A 20,679-nucleotide genomic window follows, 5' to 3' on the forward strand; every position below is an offset into this window, starting at 1 on the left:
CGCTGGAAACCCACACAGAATTGCAGCTACAGATATAAAGTATTGAAAATTCTACAATCAAAACCTTCGTTATGTTGTATCCAAAATCACTGATTCAAATGATGGAAAAGTGAAAATACAATTTTCATTATTACATGTACATGTATCTTATTTTGACATACAGTATTTAAGTATGTGAGCTTCTGTTATTCTACAATGTACGCTATAATTCACAATTGTTTAGAGGACTTGCTTTGGTTTTCGCGGAGCAATGTTTTGGTGAGAACAAAACCAACTATTCATCAAGAGGTTTAGGAAGAGACAGTCAAAAAAGTTAAGTTTTAGACACTTAAGATGATTCAATGCTTAATCCCTTGGTCAAGTTTCTTTTTTTAATATATAATTTCTTCTCAGCACAGAAATGTGGAAGGCACCAAAATGACAAAATTTAAGATTTACAAAATTACATGATTCAGAAAATAAATGTCTTTTAGTTATCTAAAACGCTAAATTACTTAAGGCCGCACTGTTAGACCACACTGAACCTCCATGATGGTTTTGTCCGAAGACATTAGATTGCCAAGCCTCAAATAGTTATTTAGTACTGTATAAGATGACATGATACTTAGTTCTCTTTACATGATAACAGATTCCCACACTTTTTTATGATTTTTGTCGGTTGCGTGGGATTAATGTCTGGTGAGAGTTTTGTGGTGATCTTATAAATCATTTGCTATTAAAATCCGGATGAGGAAAACATTACAGTGCATGGTGGTCACAAAATGATGACTGGTGCTAAAATCCATCACTGATATCAGACTAAGATTACGACATTATTATGGTTATTACATTAAAAGACTCCACCGCAGAATGAAGTGAATTGAAACAATAATTTTGAGTTACAGTAAAGAACTTTGTCATAGAGATTCAGATGCAACAGATCTTAATGGACTCCAAGTCCCTGTCATATGCTAATGTGCTTCCTTTAAAATTCAACTGTTTTCATTTCAGTGTTCAACATGATCTCATACATTAATAAATAGCCATGTTCATGATGATTTAGATTGTGTGTATGTTCAATAAACAGCACTGCACGTCGTGAAGTGAGTTCCCTTTGTGTTCCAGGGAATTCTGTTGAGTGACTCATGATGGTAAGGGAGGTCCTTAATCACTGTTTTCATTTTCAAGCTGCAGTCGAGTGCTTTTATGGAGTATTGAGAGGGTTCTTGTGCTTGTAGGTTCCCTAAAGAGGCAAAGGCATGACAATAAACGCTAAAAGTTGTTAAAAATATTGCAATTCCTAATTTTCATAATTGTTTTGAGTGATGTGGTTTTTGTGAAGCGAGAAAAATGTCAGGGGCGACATTCAGCAACAGGCAGTGACAATAAAGAGGAAAGTTTGATTTGTTTGTTAACAAAATATAGAAATAAAAATGTTTTATCACTAAATCAGACATGAATGTATATAATGCAATTTCCACAAAGTTGTATTTGGATTGGAAATAATGTTCGAATATGTTTACAAAAATCCTAAAATCAATGTTGTTCTGAAGGCTTTCAAAAAACTAGATCATAAACAACGGATTTGCTTTGTATACTTTAACTGGTTGTTTCAGACTGGATTAATAGTTTTGGCATACATACATATTGTAATTGGTACAAATCAATGGTAACTAAAACAAATGCTTAGATGTTGGTTGGATATTGTGGACGATTTCAGGGAACATATTTTTTTAGTAAAAATGAAGTCAGCCATAACTGTAACAACTGCTTCTAATTCTAATAAGCAGTGGGATTAATTTCAATCCTTGTAGGAATCACACACAGATCATAGCATGTGGTCATGTATGATTTCCAAGTTCATAAAAGGATTACTGGATGTTATATGAAGCACAAATCATAAGTGCGGAAGTACTGTAAATCAAGATTTTCAATACTAAATATGTAAATAATGCCAATCTTCAATCAAGTATAGTGTTAGCAAATCACATCTCAAGCTACGTTCATTTAATATGTTAAGACATAATTGGCAATTAAAAGTGAACAGTTAACAATAACAGAACTAATATTTCTTGCAAGTAGGCTGCTCCAAATGTTTTTTTAGAATATAAACAATAGAAGTGATTGGCTTTAATGGACTGGTTCTTATATTACAGGTTTGTCATTTGGAAATTTCACCAGGTCCCATAGAAAACGGGCATACAGGGTAATGAAGCAGTTTGTCTACTATGAGCTGCCAACTGTTGGGAGACATCACTGGGTTGAGCTCTGCCAAGCAGGGTTATGGTTTGGCAGTTTAAGTTGCCTCTTATCATTCCACCGTTTACCAACAGTTACCATGCATCTACAAAACGAATATAAGCAATTTCATGAACTTTTAACTAATCTTAAAATAAATATGTGTTGGTTTAAGAGTTTAATAAGCATGATTCGAAGCAGGCCAAAACAAAAACAAAATTCATATCATACTTTTGCTGAAGTTCAGTCTGTGAAAGGCGTTCTTAAACTGAAAAGCAACTCAAATGGTTCTACCATTAACAGTAAAACACAATTCAAAGACGAAATGAAATCCGCCAGGTTTCATATGAGGTATGAATCAAATGATATCGATTCTCTTTATTCATCTGGTTTCATCCTTGCCTTTTTAGTGTTTTCTTATACAACTAGAACACAATGTTCAATTTCAAACAACGCACTTTCCAGATTCCTTTATTTCTCAAACGATTCTTTGTGTCCTTTTTCATTAAAAAAACACACTTAGTGATGCTGTCAGGTTACTGAATGACAACACAAAGCAAAGGTAGAAAGAAACAGCCTCTGCTTTTTGACAGATTCACCAGCATCAACTGAGTATTCATATTTTATGACAGAAAACATAACACCAGCGCAAATTAGAATACAAAATAACAGCAATTCCAAGAAAACCTGCCACTTCACAGTTCAGGAGAAGAGGGGAGGGAAGAAGAAGATGCTCGTATGTGCGTCACGTTGCTCGTATACTCGGCTTCCACCTGCCAAAGAAAACAATATGCTCCGAAGGGCTTAACTTGCTCCACATGCTGGCAAACTTGCTATTTGGACTCGAATGCCGAACAAGTGTAGGCCTACCTGCATAATGAATAGACTGATCTTTATGTTAATAACGTTAAGAATAGGCTTCGACAAACTCTTAAACTTTCATAAAGATCGAATCCCGTTTGTAATGCGTTAGTTTCCTCGCGAGACATGCATCCCTTATTATAACCAAAGGTCCATCATTTCGAAGCATTTACGCATTTAAGTCCTGACCCATTCATACCAGTTAACGGAAAGCATTTCGGATTCATCCCGGTAGCCTTTACAGGTGATCGGAGAAAGCTGAGCACCTTGCGCTTGCCTCCTGAATGCCAGTATAAAAGCCAGAGGCAGCAGCGGACGGGAAAGGAGATGAGGTCAGAATAACTGAGAGGCTCACCACACATCTAACAGAGCTTATGTTGCTAGAAATACGAGCACTTAAATGGTAAGGTATGACATTATCGATAACTCTGAACAGCTTTCATAATAATAACAACAATAATAGCCCAGTAATAAACATTACCGACTATTGTATTTCATTTCGAATGCCGTTCATTTTTCCGTGTTTTTTCTTTTTGCAGAGAAAAAAATAGTCACCAGAGAAGGATGAAGAACGTCGACTTTTTTAGCAACTTGTTGCTTTTATTTATAGTTACTGATGCAAGCGCGTGGATTGTCAAAAATGCGACTCAAACCCTTTCAAGAGCCAACATCTCTACCAATAAAACGCAAGTGGGGGTTGACGGTTTGGCATCTATGCCCAAATCCAGGCGAAAACGTTTCATTTCACAGGATGATATGTTGGCTATTCTGGACTACCACAACAAGGTGCGAGCAAATGTGTTCCCACCTGCCGCCAACATGGAGTACATGGTAAGCATCCCACTCTCCTCTTGTAATTGTACGTCTGAATGTACTGTATAGCTAATACTATACTAATACTATATGTAGTAGATGATGCTTTTAAATCACCCGAGAGCTCTTCCTGCTGGATGAAATGAAATATTATATCTTCAAACTAGGATCAAAGGGACAGTTCATCCAAAACCGAAAGTTCTTTCATCATATACTTACCCTCACGTCATTCCAAGCCTGTGTGACTTTCTTTCTTCTGCGGTACACAAAGGAAGATATTTTACACAACACTGGCCCCCATTGATTTCCAATGTGTGGGCAAAAACCACTGAAACATTTTTCCAAATATCTTATTTTGTGTTCCACAGAACAAAGAGTTATATACAGGTTTTATGACATGAGGATGAATAAACAAAGACAGAACTAACATTTTCGGGTGAACCATCGCTTTAAGCAATATTTCACAAAATTTTTCTGATCTGAACAGGTCTTTATGATATGGATGCTATAGGGATAATTATTATTCAATTCAATTTTATTTATGTAGCGCTTGTCACAATGTGCATTGTTCCAAAGCAGCTTTACAGGGGAAATAAGAAAAACTGCGCATGGTGTTTGTAGAACAAGCAAGATCGTTCTAGCAAAAAATATCTAATAAATGCAGTCTCCCGGTGAGCAAGCCAACACAGTCCTTTGGCGAGCAACCCAAACTCCAATGATAAATAAATGTAGGACAAAAACTCAAGAGAAAGCAGAAGATTGCACGGGATTTTCAGGTGTAGCTGGCGTAATCTCTAGTTAGGGATGGGCATATGGCGTTCAGACCTGGCGTGCCGTAATCTCTCCCTTCTGAGGAAGGCAGAAAGAGAATAATAAGCATAGCTGCTGTTCATTCATTCATTCATTTATTAATTATTATTTATTTAGCATATTATGCATTATGTAAATGCTTGGCTGAAAAGGTGTGTTTTTAATCTAGATTTGAATTGGGATAGTGTGTCTGATCCTGGAATAGTATCAGGAAGGCTATTCCAGAGTCTAGTTGCTACGTATGAGAAAGATCGACACCCTTTGGTGGATTTAGTTATGTGTTATCAAAAGTCCGGTATTTTGAGATCTTAGAGAGCGTGATGGGTTGTAATGTGATAGAAGCTCTGTTATTTAGGCGGGGCTAAACCGTTTAAGGCTTTATAAGTGATTACAAGAACTTTAATGTCAACACGATACGATAATGGACTTAATGGAGGATGGATTATATACTTTCCCTAGGTGCTAATCATCATAATATAAAAACAATAAAACAATCTTTTTCACTGCACATCGTTTCTTCTATTAAAGGTTTGGGATGAGGGTCTGGCCAGGTCAGCAGAAGCTTGGGCAGCAACCTGTATTTGGGAACATGGACCTCCATTTCTTCTCCAATATCTGGGTCAAAACCTCTCAGTTCGAACTGGCCAGTAGGTATTACTACACTTCGAAGGGAAATCTTGTTTGCCATTTATAGAGAAACTGCATAGATCTTCACTTCATTATTGGATCAAGAAGAATGGTGCTTATTTAAAACCTCAAATATCACTTCAGCATTATCAAACTGCAATCTTTGGACATAATTCAAGGCAATAAACCAGACTTGAATCTTGTGTTTTGGCTGCGGTCCTGTGGATTCTGTTCACCCAAAGTGTTTCTCCTTTTGCCAGTTATCGCTCCATTCTTCAGTTGGTTAAACCGTGGTACGATGAGGTCAGAGATTATGCCTTTCCATACCCACGCGATTGTTATCCCAGCTGCCCCATGCGTTGTTACGGACCTATGTGTACACATTACACACAAGTAAGTTTGAGTTCAAGTCACAATTCAGATAAAGTGAAAACTGAAATACTCCCCTGCCATGACTTTTAATGTTACAGATGGTTTGGGGATCAACCAACAGAGTTGGATGCGCCATTCAAACTTGTTACAACATGGTTGTCTGGGGCTCTGTGTGGAGAGAGGCAACATACCTGGTCTGCAATTATTCACCGAAGTTAGTCACAATATTATAGCTTAATGAAACACCAGCCAAATCTTACACACCAGACAAAGAATCTTGTTTATAGCCAGTCTGATAAATGCCAGCACATGACTGCAGTGTTTTTCATTCTCATATCGCTAAAAATCTGTTGTATTTCAAAATAATCTTCTTTTTCAGGGGCAACTGGATTGGTGAAGCGCCCTATAGAGTTGGTGTACCCTGCTCAGCCTGTCCTCCGAACTACGGGGGTTCATGCAGCAACAACATGTGCTTTCCGGCCATCAACTCAAACTTCATGTACTGGTTTAAATAAGCTGTTATTGTTACATTAACCTACTGTCTAATATAGCTTTTAAATATATACTGTATGCGTTTTGTACCACAGATGTAGCTGTTTTCTATGTGTTACCGTAGATTCCAGATGGTGCTAATATTAAAGGGATAGTTCATCCAAAATTTTAAATCTGTCACGGTGGATTCACATGGTACGCAGTGAGTGGTGCAATTGAAGCACAGCAGGCGCCTTTAATCCGATGTGGCTGCCGATACCGTTCACAAAAAAATTAAATATTTTTTTTCGCCGCATGCCGCAAAGAGCCGTGCCCGTGGAAGTTTGGATGCATGAGAACCGCTTGCACACTGCTTCCGCTACGCCTGCGTCTTGCCGTTTTCCGCATGTTTCCCTTTGAAAATGAACTGGACAAACGCGACGACCGCATACCGTGTGAATCCACCATAACTCGCCCTCAGGTTGTTTCAAACCTGTATTCGTTTCTTTGTTCCAGTGAACACAGAAAAATATATTAAAACAAAGAGTTCTTGGGCACCTTTGACTACCATTTAATTCTTCCTACTATGGTTGTCAATGATGTCCCGGAACTGAACATTCTTCCAAACATCTTTCCCATCATTTATACAGGTATACAAATTCAATAAGGGTGAGTATGAAGACACCATTTTCATTTCCGGGTGAACTGTCCCTTTAATGTAGTCATAAATTACTGCTTTTTGGTCAGCCATATTGGTGCTTATGGACAGGTTTTCTATGGGGGTTAATTATCTGGTGCACAGATCAAGCCTGTGCAGATCACTTTTTAGATTATACAACAATGTTTAAACAATGTACTGTTTATGTGCATTTGTTTTGTCTACCGTCAGGGGTTTTCCGAAGTGCCTTTATAAAACACATTTAAGCTAAACATTGGTTTATGTATACCTCCACTAGACTGGGACAGTTATTCAATGTCAGTTTCAGTAAAATCACTCATTCCATGTATTTTACAATATTATTATTTGCTGTCCAGAAGGCTTGTAAAATTCTTGATCCTCTGTTTTGATAAATTGTGTTGTGTGTCTGTGTTACATTTTACCACGGTAAATGCTAATAGAAATGCTGCTTCTCTATGGATTGTAATTCTGAATTGGACTTGCTTTCGAGTTCATATTAATCTTTGTTGTACTGTAACATTGTTAGTGACATCAAATTCTGTTACACTGCATTGTAAGTACGCAATTTTGTGTTTTATATAATACATGTTTTACAAGCATATTGGAACAGTGGCTCAGTGAAATTATTGTGACAATATTTGTATTCAATTTCTTTATTAAAGACAGGTATACATTGACCATTACATTGTATACTAACTTGAACAGAATAACACACGTTGATTTGAGGCAATTTTTTATTTTGCTCCAATATATCTATAAAAATACAGTGTGCGTGCATACGTTTTTGTCGTGAACGTGGAGGGAGAACCCAAGTGCAGGCAGACACGGGAATGAAGGGGTTAAACAGGTTTTAATAAATAAACACAAAGCAAACACCCGCGATGGGGGGAAAACACTGACAAACTAAAATCCAACACTGAAAACAAATACTTCCCACATGGGGGGCAAAAACAAACTACTAGAAAAACAAACTACTAGAAATACAAACAAGGAACTTGAACTAAACATACACGATACAGAAACCAGGAACTTGAACTACACACACTAGCAGGGACCATGTACAGGGATTACAAGTATACAGGTACAATCAACCAGCACAAGACAATGGACAAGAGGGTATTATATAGGGAGACTAACAAAGGAGATAACGATGGGCAGGAGTGGGTAATGCGACACAGGAGGAAAGCTATACTAGGAACGAGAGGGGCGGGGCCAAATGACGAGACAGGAGAGAACGCATATTATGTCCTGATTGACAATAATATGTTTCTCTCCACATAAAACACGTGGGTCTGTCATGATTCTGCCCCTAGACCAGAAAATCAAGACAAGAGCAGGCAGAATCATGACAGAACCCCCCCCCTTAATGAACGCCCCCTGGCGTTCACCAAGGGAGCAGACTAACGAGACAAGACCGACTGGGAAACAGACAACATCCAACAAAAGATGGTAAACACAATTAGGGGCATACAAGAATACATGATAAAAGGGTTAGGGTGACATACTAAAAATAACAAACAAGGGAGGGGGGGAGGGGGAACAACAAAGTTCATGGGGGGAACACATGAGTCCATGGGGGGAAGTCCAAAGGGGTTGGGATAAGGGGGAACAGTTTTTGTCCCTGGCGCTCGGAAGCGCGGAGTCCCAGGGGACTTGGGGGACACCCTGGGGGGCGGCGCTCGAGAGCGCGAAGTCCCAGGGGCTCTAGGAGTCCCCGGCTGAGGAACATGGCTTGAGGCCGGCTGGAAGGCCGGCTGAGGAACATGGCTTGAGGCCGGCTGGAAGGCCGGCTGAGGAACAGGGCTTGAGGCCGGCTGGAAGGCCGGCTGAGGAACAGGACTTGAGGCCGGCTGGAAGGCCGGCTGAGGAACAGGACTTGAGGCCGGCTGGAAGGCCGGCTGAGGAACAGGACTGGGCGCCTGCGGGACCACCGGACTTGGGACCACCGGACTTGGGACCACCGGACTTGGGACCACCGGACTTGGGACCACCGGACTTGGGACCACCGGACTTGGGACCACCGGACTTGGGACCACCGGACTTGGGACCACCGGACTTGGGACCACCGGACTTGGGACCACCGGACTTGGGACCACCGGACTTGGGACCACCGGACTTGGGACCACCGGACTTGGGACCACCGGACTTGGGACCACCGGACTTGGGACCACCGGACTTGGGACCACCGGACTTGGGACCACCGGACTTGGGACCACCGGACTTGGGACCACCGGACTTGGGACCACCGGACTTGGGACCACCGGACTTGGGACCACCGGACTTGGGACCACCGGACTTGGGACCACCGGACTTGGGACCACCGGACTTGGGACCACCGGACTTGGGACCACCGGACACGGGACCACCGGACTTGACGGGACCACCGGACTTGACGGGACCACCGGACTTGGGACCGCCCTCCGTTGCCTCTTCTTCTTCAGCCGAGCCACCCGTCTGGTGGGCGGCTGAAGGAATGACGAGAAGGGCACGGGCGGCTCGGGATTGGAGGCCTCGGACGAGGACCCCCAGGATTCCCGTCTCCCACGCTTGCCACCAAAGCTGACTGCGGGTGAGGAGGCTGTAGGTGGTGGAGCAGATGGTGTGGTGATGCCCATAACCCCGATCTGCAGGGCACGACCCTCTGGAACTGCGGCCAGCGGAGATGAATAGCCAAGTTGGCCTGAGATCCTGAGCTCAGAGCGTGCGACGGCGCACCTCCACACATCCTCAAACTCCAACGGCTTCAGCGATCTCATCTCCGCTGGCGAAAGAGGGTCCCTCAGACCGGCGTTAAAAAGCACCGCCAGCTCCTCCTCACCACGGACCATCTCCTCTGCGACATCCAGGAACCTGCCCAAATAACTTTCCAAGTCAGTATTCCCTTGTTGGACGCCGCAGAGAAGACGAGGCTTCCGGGCCCGTGTGGTCATTGCTGCCTGCTGGGTTCAGTAATGGCTGGTTGATTCTGTCGTGAACGTGGAGGGAGAACCCAAGTGCAGGCAGACACGGGAATGAAGGGGTTAAACAGGTTTTAATAAATAAACACAAAGCAAACACCCGCAATGGGGGGAAAACACTGACAAACTAAAATCCAACACTGAAAACAAATACTTCCCACATGGGGGGCAAAAACAAACTACTAGAAAAACAAACTACTAGAAATACAAACAAGGAACTTGAACTAAACATACACGATACAGAAACCAGGAACTTGAACTACACACACTAGCAGGGACCATGTACAGGGATTACAAGTATACAGGTACAATCAACCAGCACAAGACAATGGACAAGAGGGTATTATATAGGGAGACTAACAAAGGAGATAACGATGGGCAGGAGTGGGTAATGCGACACAGGAGGAAAGCTATACTAGGAACGAGAGGGGCGGGGCCAAATGACGAGACAGGAGAGAACGCATATTATGTCCTGATTGACAATAATATGTTTCTCTCCACATAAAACACGTGGGTCTGTCATGATTCTGCCCCTAGACCAGAAAATCAAGACAAGAGCAGGCAGAATCATGACACGTTTTGGCCTATGATATCATGTGAAATGAGACGCAGTTAAACAAAGGTATACGTTTTTCAGCGAACGGTCAAATCAGAAGATTTTTCTATAAGGTTGATTTGGATAACCGTCTAATATAATTTTCTAGACACATATTGGTCACTATTTCACTACTTTAGGAGGTGGTAATGATATAATTTGTGTGCTTTCGTACGTTCTGCTTTTACCCAGTGATGTTAGGTCTTGACGTACCATATTTCAAAAGTACATTGAGCATTGAGTATTCATTCAAGCTGTTTTCATGTATGCATATTCAAAAGCAGGCTGTGCGTCTGTCTTTATTTGTTTGTGGTTACAAAGTATTCCAGTTTTCCAGTTTTGGATGGTTCTCCGCGGTTTCTCCTCATGCATAAGGTTTTCTTTTGTGTTATTTCTTTAACCTGTGTTCCTTTTACTGCATGCCTTTATGTTAGCTGAATAATTCCAAGCTGTGGATGCAGATACACGTCTCTGATTTCAAAGAGACATATCTGAATATATCCCTGATCACTGTGCCAGAATTATATATTTAAAATTAATTCTCAGCCCTTCTATGTTGAACAAGCTGAAATGTAGAATAAGCAACAACACATTATTTTTGTAACTTTACAGACCATCAAAACCCACTGCATACATGGGCCTATGAATGCGCTCTAAACCTACACCTTTACATTCTCAAATAATCATTAGAGAAATGTCAATAAAATAATAGTTTACAGTTTGACTTACAAACACAGATATAGGCTACCTCGGAGTTCTTACTAAAACCGGCCTGCAATGTGAAGGCCACATCTATGACTCAAGAAATGCTGGATGATTTTGAGAAATAAATAGCTTTATAGATTATTATGCGATATAAAATAATGGAAATCCTCACATTTAGTTTTTAATTTTAATTTTATATATTTAACTTGACCATCCAATTCCATGTTCATGATGAATTAAAAGTTCAAACTTTAAAAAGTTACATAAGGCTGCCACCTAGTGTTAGCCCATGTAATCTACTTAGGTTTGTATTTATGACCGGACACATCACATATACCAAATCACATCTGTGCATATTTTATGGACCAATATTTTGTACGTAACCGGCAGTGTAATGTGTGACACAAAACAAACTCATTGCATTTTATCATAAATCACAATCCACTACATGTAATGTGGTAAATGATAGAAGACCTTATCTTCTGCTTCAAAGGTCCACATTTCTCCATCTAATTTTCCCTACCAAATTTTTCTCTGTGGGAGTATATTCTATGCCCTATCAATAGGATATATATATCACGCGAACTATATAATAATATCACAATATTATCACACAAACTTTAAAACTATAAGACAGATAGACGGCTCGGCTAGTGAAGAAATGAAAGAGTAAACGAAGTGCCCTGTCTTTGCGGTGGGCGTTTCTGTGTGGGTGTGCCTTAAGAAGTCACGCCTCACTGAACTAAAATCTCCAGTATAAATGAGAAATGCAACCCCACACGTTTAAACACTTGCATGCACATTAATTTACCACGAAAAGTAAATATGGCTCGTTTTTTGAAATTCAATACATTTTAAGGCGACTAAAATAGATTAAAAAGCGTATTTAAAATAATTACATTGGACATTATTGTTGTATTAACTCATCACCGGACCTTGACTACCCATCCACGCACGGCACCTGGAACAGAAGGTAATCTGCTCCTTGTAAAGAACGCTTTAAATGTCTTTAAAATATATTTAAATGGTGCTGAAAGTAAGTCCAGTAAGGATAATATCAATGTTCCTAGTATAAGTGAAGAGTATCTCACATGCTGAAGAATTCTACACAGACTTCAAAGATGTTTGCGGTTAGTTTTAATAGAGAACACGACCGTATGAAATATTGCATGTGTGTGGCAAATGCATACAGAAGACTTTGACAAGAGGGGAATATTCAGCGTTTCATCTGTGAAAATGCAATGAACTGTTTCATTCAAGTGCATGAATGCATTTGTATTGCTGTCGTATTGTTACACAGTATATGCTTCAAACCAAATATGTAAAATGTTATATTTATTTTAATAATTGATTTTACAGGTGTAGGAGGTGCTGCTTGGATTTTGTGACAGAAATATGAATTGCGGACGTGAAGATTTCCTCGGTGGCTTTGTGCTGCTTCTGGCTGTCCAAACTGTAGTCTCCATGGTGATTCCTAATGCCACACATTTAGAAGCTATGCTGGAAAGGTACATGGATAAGGATGAGACGTGGTGGCAATCCAAGTCAAGGGGCAAGAGAGCCATTTCGCATGGTGACATGCAGCTTATACTTGACCTGCATAATAAACTGAGGGGTCAGGTGTACCCCCCTGCCTCAAACATGGAATACATGGTAAGACCACCTCATTCGAGTGATCAAATATTTATTGCAAAAAGAAACATCAGATCTTCTCCTCAAAAGTGTTATTGAAACCGTGAGGGTCCTGTGCGTGGCTTGTGTTAGTAATCTAACTGATGTTGGTTTGAAGTTAAATGACATTTGAATGGCATTTAGGGAAACATTGTAACACTGTAAAATGTATAGGATAATGCAATGTAAGTCGCTTTGGATAAAAGCGTCTGACAAATGCCTAAATGTAAATGTAAAAGTGAAAAAAGTACAAATCGAGTAAATCTTCCAATCACTCTGCAACGCTTTGCAGGATAATAAAAGAAGGACTCTCTTCACATATGCATTTGAAACAGTGAACTACAGTCAAGTTTGCGGTCTACAACAAACAGTTTAGCCCATCAGGGATGCCAAAATGCAACTTCTCCTTCCCACATACTGTGGCTCACCTATACTGTACATGGCACATGGCCAAACCTCTCATTGCTTTCTGAGCAGTGTGGGCCTTCACCAAATATGACCTGATACTTCTCAGAACTTTCTGTGGTTGCTTCTTGGCATTGGCAAGAATGAAGACAAATGTTGACATTGACATTAAAGAATATATTCAAATGTAACACGCCTAAAAAAAGAGTTTCATCCTTGCCTTAAATACTAGATCATAATGCTTTTTCCTCATACTTCCCAATCTAGCTTTAATGCGCAGCTAAGCACATTTTCTAGCACGCACACACGGGTTATTTTGACTGACACTCGCAATCAGCTGTTAAACAACGGGTGCAAAACTTTCTTCTTGGTAAAGTACGTTTGAGCTGATAACATCTGTGATGCTCTGGGACTCATGTGTTCAATCTGTCAAACCCCTGAACCCCTTATCTCGCAGCAACGTTTAACAGCATGCGTCTCTGTGTGGGGCCCAGGTAGGGGAGGAGACATTAGCTACCTCCAGTCTCGGCAGTCCTCTGGGTAATTACTGTGAAAAGAAGGTGAAGAGAGTCACAAAGGATGCGTATCACCCGTGGAATGCACCCAGATGGCTGGTGTAACAGCAAATGAAGCATCACAACAATAAACAATGTCAAGACACGTCTCAAATGCCACATAAAATGCCAATGGGCTTTGCATCTCCATGCACATTTCAGCTAAAGACATTATTTGACACAAAAAGTTGTAGTTGTTACTTGGACATTTATGGTAAATGTGTGGCACATGTTTATGACAATCTTGGGCCTTTGCTCGGTACTGCGGTCTGCAGTGGCCGTGGCTTTCAAAAACACACATTTTACAACGTGTCTTTAACTTCATTGTTTTATCAGTAAGAAAACACAATGTGTGTCCTTCCTTTAAGATTACAAGGAAAATTGTGTCATTTATTTTCAGAATTATTAAGGTAACTGAAGAATAGTGTTTGTTGAGGACTGCCTGAATGGAATGTACCCACACATGGAACATATTAGCACACAACAAAACAATTTAAACTCCCCAGGTAAAACTGTGGAGATCCTGAACACGGTTTTAATACGTCTTTTGTCCCATTGAGGTGAAACCCTAAATTCTTTATGGTTTTTAACTTTAACTGGCCCAGTTTTAGATCTGTATCAACCTACTGTAGTGGTCAAACAAAAAAAAATGCATTGACGCACATTGGCTGGACCAGATTTGACAATTTGCCAAAAATTTTATCAAAGCATTATTTAGCATAGGTATTTTGCCATTTAAAACAATTTGTTTCATTATATGTTGACACTTTTTACCTTTCTACTAAAAGCATGACAGTTGAAGCGCAACAGTAGAAAATGACTAAATAAAAGTTATTGTTCTGGCAGCTGAATGGTTTGCTTAAGGCATAAAAATCTCTAGATCCAAACATGAGAGGTCTCTGCGGCACTATGCACCTTTACCTTTATCAAAACTACAATCCATGACTACTTTTGGGTGAAAATAAGTTATCAAGCAAGTTCCTAAAAAGTTGGTGTTAATAACCCTGATTCACAGCAGTGAGCTTATAATAATGATTTCACAGGAAATGTCAGTATGAAAGTAAAGAGATAGTTCACCCAAAAATGAAAATACTGTTATTTACTCACCCTGAAGTTGTTGTAAACCTGTATGAATTTCTTTATTCTGCTGATACAAAAGAAGAAAATTGGTAGAATATTTGTAACCAAACATTTCTGATGCACCATTGACTACCATACTAGGGAAAAGGACGAGGTTGATTTGACACATTCTTCAAAATATCTTCTTTTATGTCCAATATAAAGACATTGGAGACCTATAGACATATGCTTTTAATTTTTGGGTGAACTATCCCTTAATAAAGTCACCTGCAATTTTTATTTTAATCAGAGATGGCGATAAAAGCTGTGAATTCCAGCTTTAACATTTAATAATGCTTTAATAAAGTCTGTGCTGTGACAGGTGTGGGACACTGAACTGGAGAGGAGCGCTGAGCACTGGGCACACACCTGTCTGTGGGAACATGGGCCCGCTCACCTTCTGACCCAGATTGGCCAGAATCTGGGAGCTCACTGGGGAAGGTGCTAAAAATACTTTAAAATGTTAATTATTATACTTTTTAAACACTTGACCTTAACAAATATCGGTGACCAATTTCCCTAACGCATTTTAACTCTTCACCAGTAAACTAACTGTTATGGTTTTGAAATATCTTTAGAGACAGGCCGCCAACCTTTCATGTCCAAGCCTGGTATGATGAGGTGAAAGATTTCAGCTACCCCTATCCACAAGAATGTGACCCGTACTGTCCCTACAGATGCTCTGGGCCTGTCTGCACACATTACACACAGGTAACATCACAAGCTCAAATGAACCAGTACTGTATGTATATTATGTTCTTTGGTCAATTTATGACGTGATTTGTTTTCAGTTGGTTTGGGCCACGAGCCATAAAATTGGCTGTGCCATCAATGTGTGCTACAACATGAACGTATGGGGCATGATCTGGGCCAAAGCTGTGTACTTGGTCTGCAACTACTCTCCTCCGTAAGAAAGCGTGTTTTGTTTTGAAACGTGCAATATGCCATGATCCTAAACAGGCATTATTCTTAGCTTTTGTTTTGTAATGTCTCATTTGTTCTCAGAGGTAACTGGTGGGGACATGCCCCATACAAGCATGGAGCCCCATGCTCCTCCTGTCCTCCCAGCTATGGTGGCGGGTGCAGAAACAACCTCTGCTATAAAGGTACAAGATAAAATAATCCATTTATTTAACATGCTTTCGTACTGATTTATTTATTTGTGTGTTTATTTATTTTGCTAGTGTGTTTTAAAAGCAAGGATAACAATATTTAGCAAAGAAATATTTGTAGAGGACTCTGGATGGATTTCTGTCATGAATACTGAAAAAAGAAATGAAACTGTTCTCTCGTCAGATGATGGCAGTCACACGCATTACACCCCTGAGACTGAGGAAAACAACTATGTCGAGCCAGAACCTGAGCCAGTCCGTAGCCATGGCTCTCACTACAGCGATCAGTCCGTATCGACACCGTCACCCAATGAGAACATTGAGAGGAATGATGTCATCAATACTTCACAGATGTGTAAGATAACATCCTATTCGCTTTAGTCAAACCGATCCGGTTTTCTTAGTCTGAATTTAAGGACTGACTGTTAACACTATTATTTTGTAGATGATGGTGGAATCTGTTGGTTCAAACATAATGTCCAATATCCTCTACATCAGTTATACTACACTCTACTATAGTAATGATGTAAGCACCAGCATTATGCCAAGTGCATAAGAGAATGATGGAGGCATTGTGTGTATTTATGCGTATTGTACATGTTATTTATTATTGATAAGAGTGCGGAAAGATTAAAGTTAAACAAGTATGTCAATATGACTTGTCACGTGTTGTGTACCTTGTATGATGGGGCATACATCAAAATAACAAAACAACACAGACACGTGATAGTAATGTGATGTGATTGCAAACTAAATGAGTCGGAGACAAAAAACATTCTCTCTAGAATTTAGAACATAAGAGCCAACAAATAAAATAAGTTTACTGAGAGATAATCGACACACTTGTGTTTAATATGGACTGTTGTGTTCTTTCTTTTCTGAAGCTCAGCAAGTAGAATGTGATACTAGATTACGTGATCAGTGCAAAGGAACTACTTGCAACAGGTAAAATCTGTCGCTTTTGACATCGAGTGTAATTGGATGACAGTGCAATGAATTCATTTTTGACTATTAAATCTTTAAACAGGTATGAGTGTCCACCAGGCTGCTTGTACAACTATGGAAACGTTTTTGGATCCGGTCATTATGACATGGTAGGTGATACAGTACATATTTTCAACAATATTATTCTCCCATTGTCAACATTAGTTGCGCATTTTAAGGCTGTTCTGTTCGATAGATGCATAGATGCTGAGTTCTGGGCATTTCTCATTAATGTGGCTTTTTCTCCAGCTATCTAGTATCTGTGGCAGCGCTCTGCATGCTGGAATAATAGATGATGATGGAGGCTGGTTAGATATCACCAGGGTTGGCAGAAGGCAACGCTTCTCAAAGTCCTTCAAAAATGGAGTTCAGACTCTTGCGTAAGTCACAGACCTCTTGTGTTTCATACTGCTACAGACTGACCCACTACAGCCCTGACTGTTCATTTTCATTTCATCTTTTAGTAAGAATCAGAGTGCCAATGCCTTCACCGTGTCAAACGTCCCAGGTCAGTACAAATGTATCATGATTTGTCAGGTTGCAAAAGTTTTCAGCACAGAAATTGAATAAGAAATGTTTTGTGTCTTCCAGTGAAGGCAATTACTTGTGATACCACAGTGGCCCAGTACTGCCCTTTCAAAAAACCAGTCCGGCACTGTGCCAGGTAAACTTTATACAGAAATATTCGTAACAGATTACATAAGATACCACTTGAATTTTGAAAATTAATATTGAAATACATATCATTGTTAATACTGAAAGGCAACAGCTAACAAGATGTGTCTTTCTCAGGCTGTATTGTCCTCGCAATTGCTTGTACGACAGCTATGCCAGAGTAACTGGAAGCCGCTATTATTCAGATGTAAGTCTTTGCGCATGTTTCACTGTGTTTAGTTGCATTGTGCATTGTTCTGCCCTCTTACAAGTAGTATGGAGTCAAAGTTACACTTTGCTAAAATAATAATAGTCATTCTGGGAACAAAAATCACTAACGTGATCTTATATCACACTCGTATCTCTTTATCTCATCTTATCTTAAAACCACGTTATTATAAAATAAATATTTTTACTCATATTGTAGATCAAAGTTATCTCACATGTCTTCATTGGAGTTATGAAATACATCTCAAGAGAAATGTTTTGCCATTTTTCTATCAGAACATCTTCCAGTTGCGACTGAGAGGAGGAAGCAGGGAACCTGATAGTTACTGATCAAACCTCATTTGAATATGAACTTGGACATTTATTTTCATTTCTTTCAAAACCATAATTTCAGGCCAATGTTTTTATTCATGTTTACTTTATACCTGTATACTCTTACTTTGCAACATGTCAAAGATTTTTTACTTCATTTTAAAGGTCCAATGTGTAATTTTTTGCAGTATGTTTTAACATAAATGCAGTAGAATATACATAACTATGTCTTCAGAGATGTATATAGACCTCACATAATGACAACATGTTTTTATATCCATATACATAAACTGCGGGTCACCTTGCATGGAAGTCACCATGTTGTTTCTACAGTAGCCCCAATTGGACAAACTGCTCTCCAAAGTGTGTTTTGTTAATATGTTATCTCCTTCGCCAAAGAAGTGAAAACTTGACAACATCTTAGTTCTGTGTCAACCCCTGTAATTCTTCGAAAGAGAGGGTGGAGGGGTGGAGTGAGACGTTGGTTGCAATTTGCAACCTCACCGCTAGATGCCACTACATTTTATACACTGGACCTTTAAGAGAAACACCTGAGACGAAGACGATTCGCCTGAGGTTTAAAAAAGAAATCTCTGAGCGAATAATATTTTGTGTTCAGCAGACTTTAATTTACAATTTAAACACGGCAGAAAAATAAGATCTCTTTCCTCTCTGTGTGTCATCGAACAGAATTCCAGTATATGCAGGGCCGCCATTCACGCAGGAGTGATCCGGAGTGACTCTGGAGGTTATGTGGACGTCATGCCTGTGGACAAGAGGAGACAATTCAAGGGCTCCTATCAGAATGGAGTTACCTCTGAGGGGTAATTTGTGCTTCTCAAGTCAGACTGCTGCTATGTATTGTGTAGTAGGCTGGTTATTGCTGGAAAGTAACTAATGATCTAATATCCATGTAGTATGACCTAGATAAAAAACCAAATCATTTTATTTAAAGAGTGACGGAATCAGAATCTTATAAAGTCTCAGCAAAGTAAAACCAGACCACCTACACAGTCAGGTTTTATGTTGCATATCTTAACAGTGTGTTTAGGGTATATTGAGTATCAAAAGGGTGATTAATGAATCATATAGCATTTAAATGCTTTGCTTGAACTGTATTAATATTGGCCATTATTCTTCCATTTAGCCTCCAGAATCCCCCAGGAGGCAAAGCATTCAGAGTGTTCGCGGTCATATGAAACCATCCACCAAGGACAGATGCAAAGAAATAGAGCTCTTGGTAATGTAGCAGCCGGTAATTACTGTGCATTTGCTCCGCTGGTTTTGCATTGGCTCGCAGAGCTGGATTTAAGGCCAGTGCCGTCACAAAAAATCCCCTTAACAGGAAAAACTGTCTTTCTATTTGTCTGCCTGTACATGTCATGTATATACAATTTGTAAATATGGTTCATTTTTATTGAATACATTACTAAACATTTTTACCTATGTATATGTTCATAGTGAAAGCTATATGTTACTTGTTTGTTAAGCACAACAGTAAGCCATTAAAAACATCAGTGCATGCAAACATGACCATTTGAACATCTAGAAAAGGCAATATATTACAGTTATAAAGTGTTTATTTTTCTAAGCATATTTTTATATCAGCTTTCAGAGGCTGCTTCACGCTTTTTTGCGCTTGACAGTATATTGTGCCGCATATATTCTCAGAATTTGATACTGAAACAACCTGGCAGGCCAGGAAATCATTTAGTGCTTGAGAAGAATTTGAAAAATGTACCACAAAAGAAGCCACGTGGGAGAGCAGAGAGACATTGTATCTGGGTTATTTATTACTACGCCATTTAAAATAAATATATGCTGTCAATGAATCACTGATGCGCTTCTGTTTCAAATTTTATTTGTATTGTGACTTTATTCAAAACAAAGTAAAACAATCGCTGTGAAATCTTTCACAATGGTATCCAGTTGTGCGGTGGTTGTATTTGACTTTTTGTGAGTGTTGGCAACAAACAGCTGTGAGGTTATTTAAACTCTGGAAAGCACAGACGCTGCCTCTGCACCTTGAAGAATAAAAAACCCGAACCCACGCTTCACGTTAAATCGCTCAGCTTGCACAGGCGCCACAGACAAAGAGGCACATTGTGTGTATGCGAGTGTGTGTGATGATTTCAATCTCACTTCCTGCACTGCATTTCCTCCATGTGAGGCACAGATGTGGTCGAGCGGTAATAGTGGGCTCTCTGTCGCTCATCTTCACCTTTCTCATTTCCTCTCTGGCCTCCACTTGATCTCAAGATCATTACCTGCAGGCTAAGATCTCAGTGCAGTTCATGTATTTTCTTGCCGTCCTCATAGCTGTCATATCTAAATTAATATCCCCACTTAAATTGTTAGACTTGTAAAGTGAGAGTGTTTTTGAAGCACTTAAGAAATATTTCACAGTCGCAGCCTCTTGTGAGATCGCATAATGCCAACAAGTGATACAGAGGCTATACCCTCTATAGAGCCGTAGAGTTTGTGGCCCAAAACCTGGAAAAGATTTGGCATTTGATTTATGAGTAAAACATAG

The 20,679-nt window shown here is 39.8% G+C and overlaps 2 protein-coding genes across 3 annotated transcripts; both read left to right on the plus strand.

Annotated features, from left to right (window-relative positions):
* Positions 1-3,397: 3,397 nt before the first annotated feature.
* Positions 3,398-7,555, plus strand: pi15b (peptidase inhibitor 15b). The gene is made up of 6 exons (XM_079452528.1): positions 3,398-3,481; positions 3,618-3,909; positions 5,230-5,348; positions 5,589-5,721; positions 5,799-5,914; positions 6,080-7,555. Exons 2-6 carry the CDS (start codon positions 3,643-3,645, stop codon positions 6,213-6,215), a joined length of 771 nt encoding a protein of 256 aa, XP_079308654.1. The 5' UTR covers positions 3,398-3,481; positions 3,618-3,642; the 3' UTR covers positions 6,216-7,555.
* A 2,787-nt stretch (positions 7,556-10,342) lies between these two features.
* crispld1b (cysteine-rich secretory protein LCCL domain containing 1b) lies at positions 10,343-20,069 on the plus strand. 2 transcript variants are annotated; one of them, XM_079452527.1, is made up of 15 exons: positions 10,343-10,429; positions 12,467-12,760; positions 15,179-15,297; positions 15,435-15,567; positions 15,648-15,763; positions 15,862-15,962; positions 16,153-16,323; positions 16,853-16,913; positions 16,996-17,062; positions 17,202-17,332; positions 17,417-17,460; positions 17,544-17,616; positions 17,745-17,814; positions 18,837-18,970; positions 19,294-19,982. In XM_079452527.1, the coding sequence occupies exons 2-15, from the start codon at positions 12,503-12,505 to the stop codon at positions 19,343-19,345; spliced, it is 1,530 nt and encodes a 509-aa protein (XP_079308653.1). In that variant the 5' UTR covers positions 10,343-10,429; positions 12,467-12,502; the 3' UTR covers positions 19,346-19,982. The 2 variants fall into 2 exon arrangements, with proteins under 2 accessions (XP_079308653.1, XP_079308652.1); XM_079452526.1 differs by lacking the exon at positions 10,343-10,429 and adding an exon at positions 11,691-12,080 and having other exon boundaries at positions 19,294-20,069.
* Positions 20,070-20,679: the final 610 nt, after the last annotated feature.

This window comes from Barbatula barbatula, assembly GCF_947034865.1.
Source record: "Barbatula barbatula genome assembly, chromosome: 3".
In the NCBI taxonomy this organism is placed as follows: Eukaryota; Metazoa; Chordata; class Actinopteri; order Cypriniformes; family Nemacheilidae; genus Barbatula; species Barbatula barbatula.

What these genes read in the sequence shown, in the direction of transcription:
- pi15b (XM_079452528.1), top strand. Translation starts at nt 3,643, where the DNA reads ATGAAGAACGTCGACTTTTTTAGCAACTTGTTGCTTTTATTTATAGTT. An exon ending in TGTGTACACATTACACACAA is followed by an intron (nt 5,722 to 5,798) that starts GTAAGTTTGAGT and finishes TTAATGTTACAG; the next exon opens with ATGGTTTGGGGATCAACCAA. An exon ending in GTCTGCAATTATTCACCGAA is followed by an intron (nt 5,915 to 6,079) that starts GTTAGTCACAAT and finishes CTTCTTTTTCAG; the next exon opens with GGGCAACTGGATTGGTGAAG.
- crispld1b (XM_079452527.1), top strand. Translation starts at nt 12,503, where the DNA reads ATGAATTGCGGACGTGAAGATTTCCTCGGTGGCTTTGTGCTGCTTCTG. An exon ending in AAAGGAACTACTTGCAACAG is followed by an intron (nt 16,914 to 16,995) that starts GTAAAATCTGTC and finishes ATCTTTAAACAG; the next exon opens with GTATGAGTGTCCACCAGGCT. An exon ending in AATGGAGTTCAGACTCTTGC is followed by an intron (nt 17,333 to 17,416) that starts GTAAGTCACAGA and finishes TTCATCTTTTAG; the next exon opens with TAAGAATCAGAGTGCCAATG.